General features: G+C 55.9%; 1 protein-coding gene across 2 annotated transcripts in view; it reads right to left on the reverse strand.

Moving 5' to 3' along the window:
- The window catches only part of idh1 (isocitrate dehydrogenase (NADP(+)) 1), a 5,600-nt gene extending 336 nt beyond the window's left edge, over nt 1-5,264 (reverse strand). Inside the window, exons 1-9 of one of the 2 annotated variants that reach the window (XM_066687714.1) lie at nt 5,181-5,264; nt 3,595-3,724; nt 2,515-2,806; nt 1,780-1,885; nt 1,475-1,649; nt 982-1,133; nt 727-867; nt 410-572; nt 1-259 (exon numbers count right to left, since the gene is read on the reverse strand). The exon at nt 1-259 is cut by the window's left edge and continues 336 nt beyond it. In XM_066687714.1, the coding sequence (XP_066543811.1) occupies nt 166-259; nt 410-572; nt 727-867; nt 982-1,133; nt 1,475-1,649; nt 1,780-1,885; nt 2,515-2,806; nt 3,595-3,724; nt 5,181-5,214 (1,287 nt within the window). In that variant the 5' untranslated portion in view covers nt 5,215-5,264 and the 3' untranslated portion in view covers nt 1-165. Of the gene's footprint in view, nt 260-409; nt 573-726; nt 868-981; nt 1,134-1,474; nt 1,650-1,779; nt 1,886-2,514; nt 2,807-3,594; nt 3,725-4,779; nt 4,864-5,180 lie in introns of those variants that run through there. The other variant, XM_066687715.1, reaches the window with a different exon arrangement.
- Between the last annotated feature and the right edge of the window lie 2,392 nt (nt 5,265-7,656).

Below are 7,656 nucleotides of genomic sequence, written 5' to 3' on the forward strand. Positions count from 1 at the left end.
GGGGGAGGTCAGCTCCTCTGGCAGGGATCTCGGGCAGGGCTGTCCTTCACGTGTGGGACAGCTGGACGGTTCTGAGATAGCAGGACAGACCCCATTGTGGACGACAACCTGTGTGTGTGTGTGTGTGCGTGTGCATGTGCGTGCATCAGGGGTGTGAGGAGCCGGTCACAGTTTGGCTTGGCTCTGCATCTTGACCTGCAGGTTCTCCGCCAGCTTGTCCAGGAACTCGAAGGTGTTCAGGTAGTCAGAGCGCTGCACACTGCGGACACAGGACAGAGTGGGGTCAGGGTGGGGTCACTGACAAACTTTGGGAAATTAGGCCCTAGGTGTGGACAGATAGGAGAGGGTAAGAAGGGCAGGAAGGGACAGGAGACGGGGGTACAGGACTGGGGCCCCAGTCGGGACTCACTTGGGCAGGCCCTTGATGCAGGCTGCCAGGTCCTTGGTCATGAAGCCGGCCTCGATGGTCTCCACACACACGGCCTCCAGCGCCTCACTGAACACGCGCAGCTCCGCGTTCCCGTCCAGCTCCGCCCGGTGCGCCAGCCCCCGCGTCCAGGCGAATATGGAGGCTGTGAGAGTGGCGAGACACCAGTCACACACACAATCACACACAGACACACACACACACACAGACACACACACACGAACACGGAGACACAAGGAGATACTCACAAACACAGAGACAGAGACACACACACACAGACACAGACAGACGTGGCTCACCGATGGGGTTGGTCGAGGTCTCCTTGCCCTGCTGGTGCATCCTGTAGTGCCGGGTCACCGTGCCGTGCGCCGCCTCCGCCTCGACCGTGCGTCCGTCCGGACAGATCAGCACGCTGGTCATCATGCCCAGGGAGCCGTAGCCTGAGGGAACAGAGACACGCTGATACACCGACACACGTCTCTCTGTGCTACGCACACCCTCTCTCCGCCCCGCCACGCCACGCCCCCTTGCACCCCTCTCTCCCGCTCTCTCACCCTGGGCCACCGAGTCCGATTGCACGTCTCCGTCGTAGTTCTTGCAGGCCCAGATGAAGCCTCCCTCGGACTTCATGGCCTGGGCCACCATGTCGTCGATGAGCCGGTGCTCGTACCAGATGCCCCGCTCCTCAAACTGCGCCCGGTACTCCCTGTGGCGACACACGGCACCGCTCAGCCAACGCTCTGCCAATGCTCTGCCAGCACACGGCAACACTGATTGGACAGACAGGGGGACAGACGAGACAGACGGGGAAGCGGATGCGACAGACTGGGAGGAAAGACATGGAGACAGGAAGTACAGATGGGAGACAAATTGTGGGACAGACAGGACCGACGGGGGGACAGAGAGGGGGACGGACTTGGATACAGACAGGGAGACAGAGAGGGGGACGGATGTGGAGACAGAGGGAGAGACAGACAGGACAGACAGGGAGACAGGCGGGACAGAGAGGGGGACTGGCGGGGAGACAGGCGGGGCACGGGTTCTCACTTCTCGTAGATCTCCTGGAAGATGTCCTTGAAGCGCCCGTCGTACTTCTTCAGGATGGTGTTCTTGGTGCTGAGGTACAGCGGCCAGCTCTTGCTCAGGGCCATCTGGAAAGAGCTGTGGGCGAAGTCTCGGATCGAATCGTCAGTGTTGTACATCCCCAGGGCCACACCGCCGCCTGCAGGGACACGCACACGGACACGGACAGGGACAGGGACAGACAGGTCAGTATTTCCTGTCTACATGTGCTTCAACGGTATCGTCCAATCCCATCCGTTCTCCACCCCCCCACGTCCCCGCTGCCCCACCTTGGTAGTCGTGGACAATGTACTTGACCGGCGCCCCCCCGCCCTGGGGGGTGTAGATCATCTCCAACCGACCCGGCCCGGGAACCACGAAGTCTGTGGCTTTGTACTGAGGGGGGGAAGACAGAGAGTGTTACACTGAGAGAGAGAGGGGGGGGACGGGACGGGGACGACAGTAGACTACAGAGCCAGCGTTTCAGCACCGCAGTGACACGTCCACACAGACAGACATTAATCCTGCATGACTGCCAAAGTGCAACACCTCAGAGCTGCAACACCAGACTCTGTCTAAAGGGCACTGAGAATTAATCAGTAAACAGTTCCCCTCCCTGGACCCCACCCACCAAGGACACGCACGCACAGACACGGACACGGACAGACACGGACACGGACAGACACGGACACGGACAGACATGGACACGCACAGAAACACACGCACAGACAAGGACGGACACAGACACGGATGGACACAGACACGCACGCACAGAAACACACAGACACAGACACGCACAGATACACACACGCACAGACATGGACGCACAGAAACGCACAGACACAGAAACACACATGCACAGACACGCACACACACACCGATATGCACAGACACGCACAAGTGCCTCATAGGCAGGGAGCAGTGGCAGGGTCAGGGGTCAGGGGTCAGAGGGGGCTCACAGAGAGAGGGATTAGAAGAGGAAGAGAGGGAAGAAGAGACAGGTGGACAGGCGTGTGCGGGCGCACCTGGTCCCCGTGCGCGTGCCGGCCGATGATGATGGGCTTGGTCCAGCCGGAGACGAGGCGCGGGATGTTCTTGCAGATGATGGCCTCGCGGAACACCGTGCCGCCCAGGATGTTGCGGATGGTGCCGTTGGGCGAGCGCCACATCTGCTTGAGCCGGAACTCCTCCACGCGCTTCTCGTCCGGCGTGATGGTGGCGCACTTGATGCCCACGCTGTGCTTCTTGATGGCCTCCGCCGCCTCCACCGTCACGCGGTCGTCCGTGGCGTCCCGGTTCTCCATGCCCAGGTCAAAGCTGCGGTCCGGGGTCAGAGGTCATTACCCATCATCACCAGAACTTATTTCACTGTCACTGGAACTAGGACCATCATCCTGACTGTTTCGAGTATTATTATTAGGAGTATTATAGTTTTCATCCTTACTAACTTTTTGTGTAAAAGAGTAATTCACAACCATGAAATACTGTGATTAAATAAACAACGTACCCCAAATTATTTAAACAAATTATATATAAATCGTTTTATATACACAAATGATCTGAATGGAAAACAATCCCAGCAAAACACGTCCCTCATGTTTTGCACAAAGGAAACAGGAAGCTCGACCGCTGGCCTCTGCAGGAAGTGCAGATTGTGTAACGGTGTTTGTGTTGCTGCTGAAGCCCCGGGCAGAATGAGCCGGGCGGCCCCAGCGCCGGGGCCAGGGCCCTCGAGCGGCCGTGCCAGCGCAGCGTCCCCGGTATCCTCGGCTCTGATCTCCGGGTTCCTCGAGCTGCCGAGCCACATCCCTCCCGCCACCTTTCACCCACATTCCCCTCCCCCGCCCAAGGCAACAAAAGCCAGACTGTTCTCCTGCAGCAACAGACGCTGGACTGAGACAACAGACGCGCGCACACACACACACACACACACAACAACAACCACAACAACAGCAACCCCAACACTGGGGGGGGGTGCGGCCCCATTAAAGCGCAGTCACTGCTGTTGGACGCAACTGTGTCGATATCACTGCACTGTGTCAGACTGCAGCGCGTTTCTTTGCACAGATCATCATGAACAGCCAGGCTGTGGGGGGGTGTCATACCTGTGCAGCTCCATGTCCACGAAGGGGAAGATGAGCTTCTCCTTGATGAGCTCCCAGATCACACGGGTCATCTCGTCCCCCTGCATCTCCACCACCGCGCCCGCCTTGATCTTCTGGGACATCCTGGAACCTGCAGGGCAGAGCCAGAGACACACATATCGATACACAGCACGCGTGTAGCAAGAGTGGAACAACACCTGTTCCATGGAACTCCACGGAAGTCATGAGTTCCACGGGGCTGTCCGGAACGCACCGCGGGCCGCCGCTGGACAGGACCCTGATCTTTCTTTGACTGTGAGAGACGGACAGACATGCGCCAGGGCACAGTAGTGTCTACAGCACCCCTGCAGCCCCTGCAGCCCCCTCAGGCACCGAGAAGAGCAGAGTCCACTAGGGGCGCCGACTCCTCGATTACACAAAACACAAAGGAGTGGGGGCCGCAGGAATGCAAGAGGGAAATCAGTCTGTCGCAGTGGGACAGGGACTCTGGCACAAGACAGAGAGAGAGAGAGAAAGGGGGGGGGGAGCTGCATGGCTGGCCAGACCAGTGACTCAGCATTCCTCACAGGGACTGGATTAACCCTTGCCTGACCCCTCGCTCACCTGCCACTGAGCCACAGCCGGCTCTCACACGCCTGTCTGCCCTGGACTCGGAGCATCAGCTGACCTTTCCCACTATGCACGCATGCTCATTGATTGTTGTGTGTGGCTCCTGGAAGCAGATCCCACCCGGCACAACACCGGTGCTGAGGGCCGGGGGTGTTGCTGGGCAGCCGCACGTCTTCAGAGAAGTCGAGGAGACGTTTAAAAACGCATGACCGGCGCTGACAATAACACCATTCAGGCCGGGATCCCATTCAAAGCCTGTGCGGCTCCGGCGCTGTGGCTCAGCTGTGCGCCTGCTGACAGCGCCTGTCTGTCGCTCCCGGTGCGCCAATTGCGCAATTAGACACGGATACGACTCGACCGTAAACGTGCAACAGTAGCCAGTCTGTTCCGTGTGATCGCCGCCAATGCACAGCAACGACACAATACGTGTGTGCAAAATACAATGTGTCACAATACGCGACCAGAGCTGTGTACACAGACGAGACACTGTTCGTATTAATCGGTGGTTTATGATGATATGACCCGATGCCTCCAGAGTGGCGCTAATTGCAATACGACCCCTGTCTGTCTGCCTACCTTAGAGAGAGCGACGCCGCAGATCAGAGTCCGAACACCGGGCTCCTCAGACCGGTTCTGTGCAGACTGCGGCTGCGCAAGGGCCCGGCCTCGCCTTTTCAATGGGGGCGGGACCACTTCCTGGTCTGCGGGCCCGCCCACTCCCGAACGCCTCAGCCCGGCCCGCCAATCAGACTCCGAGAGGGAGGCGGCGCATCACTGGGGCTGAGAGAGGGGCCTGATTGCGGGACCCCCGCACCGAGGACACCGATGTGCGTGTCTGGCCTGGCGGTCAGTACAGACATGTGGCCCGAGTCACTGCGCAGCTTCATCAGACCCGGGCCGGCAGTGGACCGGGCGACATGTTTGTACCGAGATGCGAGAATGAGGTTGCAATGGAGAGCGACGGTGCGGTACCTGACCTCCAAACCGCCGGCGCTGGGACGTGGGGATCATGGCGCTGTCCGGGGCAGGACGGGCGGTGGGGCTGCGACTCTGCCTCGGTGCCCTCTCTCTCTCTCTCTCTCTCTCTCCCTCCCTCCCTCTCTCTCTCTCTCCCTCCCTCCCTCTCTCCCTCTCTCTCTCTCTCCCTCCCTCCCTCTCTCCCTCTCTCTCTCTCTCTCTCTCTCTCTCAACATGCACGTACAGTGACGCAACTCTCCACTATCGTCCCACAAACATTAACACTCAATACATAACCACAACATCCACCGTCCTGGCATTACGATAATGGCGTTCATATCTTAACATGCAGTGACACAAATACGAGTCATCAGTGATGGGCTCCGCGGGTGGTGATAAAGGCAGACTAGTTACTAACAACGCGTTTTATTAACAAACTGCACACGCACGCCTGGCCTTGTTTACTCCATCATTGCACCCCCTGTAATACCCCGCCTGACACGCTTCTCTAGCATACACTTCAATAGCTTTATTTATACCTATCTAACTAACAAGCACGAAGCAGTTCAAAGATATATCACACAGCAAACGGGGAACTGAAAAGCAGCAGCTTTCTTTTTAACATATTACTCAAGTATTAGTTAATTTTGAACAATTACAGAAACAATCTTACAGTAATAACTCAAGTATCTGAAGATAGTTTGTCTGGAGGTGACGACTTCTTGCATGACATATTGGCTGTGTATCCTTGTATTAGTATCAGTGGTGGTTTGCAATCGCAGTAGTAGTAGTAGTAGTAGTAGTAGTAGTGCTGTTAGATTAATGTGGGGGATGATGCATCAGGAATATTATGTCCAGTTAGTAGGTTAGTAACAGCAGCAATTTCCATGTGTTATGTTAAGCTGCACACCTGGCAAGGAAATACACAATACATACACAGTGTTGTATTTCTCTCAAAGCACACATTTAATGTAATTTGGAAACCAGTGTAAATATGCTGTACACACGAAAACAGTTGTAATTAATTTGATCCGTATGTATTTAACCCTTAAGTGTCCCGACAATGAGCAGGAACACAGATTTCTACTAATGAAAGACAACAATTAAAGGGTCGTAAAGCTATTAGTCTGATATGAACTGATCACTTGTTTCCTGATTACACGGTAAACTGTGGAGCTGGCGCTTCGATTGCGTCATCTGCGATTAGCACTCCTGACCTCCGACCCCGCTGTTCTGCACCGCCTGTGACGTCACGCAGCCGATACAAAACCGATACAAAAGCGATAACACAACACGACTGTCTGTACGGCGTGCACCTGCGCACTGGGCTGTGCAGCTCCAACTATAGTTAAACCAACCCCCCCACGCCTGCATACACATTTTATTGAAAACTATCTGTCTGGGGTACCGGTGAGATGGAAACTCGACTTCCCAGCGCAAACAAACAGCCATCATCATCGCCGACAAACGCGACCACGGCTCCTCTGGCTTCTGCTCCTAATGTCGGGGAGCATCAGCCGCAGGGCCCGGCTCTGAAGGAGGTCCGCCAGATGAGCCAAAACCTCGAAGAGAAAGCTGGGGAAGATGTGTCCGAAATCAGAGACACGGTGGGGACGAAGCTAGACACCCTGGCCGACCAAGTGACCCTCGCCGAGGACAGGATCTCAGCCCTGGAAGCCGAGAACACCCGCCTGGGCGACACCGTGGAGAAAATGGCCGCCATGATCCTGAGGATCGAAGACCGGCTGCACAGCCTGGAGACCCCCGGCCGGAGAGACGCGCCCCCGGCCCGCAGGGTGCATGTGATGCGGAGCTGGGAAGAGCTCGAGCAAAACCACTTCTGCTGATGAGGTGGAGAGAGAGAGAGAGAGAGAGAGAGGGAGGGAGGGGGCTGCTCTCAGTCAGAGCTACACAACTCGGGACTTTTCCATGGACAGGGACTCGAGTGGAGTTTCGCCCTGGCTTTTGCGAGGAGGTCCCGGAGGGGGACATGCATGGACGTGTGCACCACACAGGGCCGCAGTTTCCACTTCGTGCGTGTGTGTCAGACACGTATTCTGCCCGACAGAGAAACAGATCCATTCACTATTCTTAGCTGCAGTGCTGGCTGTGTTAATTAGGTATACACAGACCCATGCAGTCACCCTAATTCCTGTACTGTTGATGCACTGGATGTCCTTGTGTTTTTATTATTTTGTACTGTGTCCAGTGGCGGGCCCTTCACAAATGATGATAATATGTTATATTTTATCGTAAGATCTTGTTTGATGTATTTCTTTACCTATGACGTCCCAGGTAGCTGTTAAGTATTTTTTAATTTTATTTGGATCTCTTAACTGAAATGGACGTGTCCTGTTGTTGTCTTGGCGGCAGTAAGTGCCTGGTCTCTTCACACGGATGAAAGTCCTGGTTTAGGGAAGACGGGTTTTTCTTTGTGTGGGTTTGGGATCTGTCTATGACGTACTTGCTCTATAGGGGGTTTAGTGGTAGATGGTG

This window comes from Amia ocellicauda, chromosome 16, assembly GCF_036373705.1.
Source record: "Amia ocellicauda isolate fAmiCal2 chromosome 16, fAmiCal2.hap1, whole genome shotgun sequence".
NCBI classification, from domain to species: domain Eukaryota; kingdom Metazoa; phylum Chordata; class Actinopteri; order Amiiformes; family Amiidae; genus Amia; species Amia ocellicauda.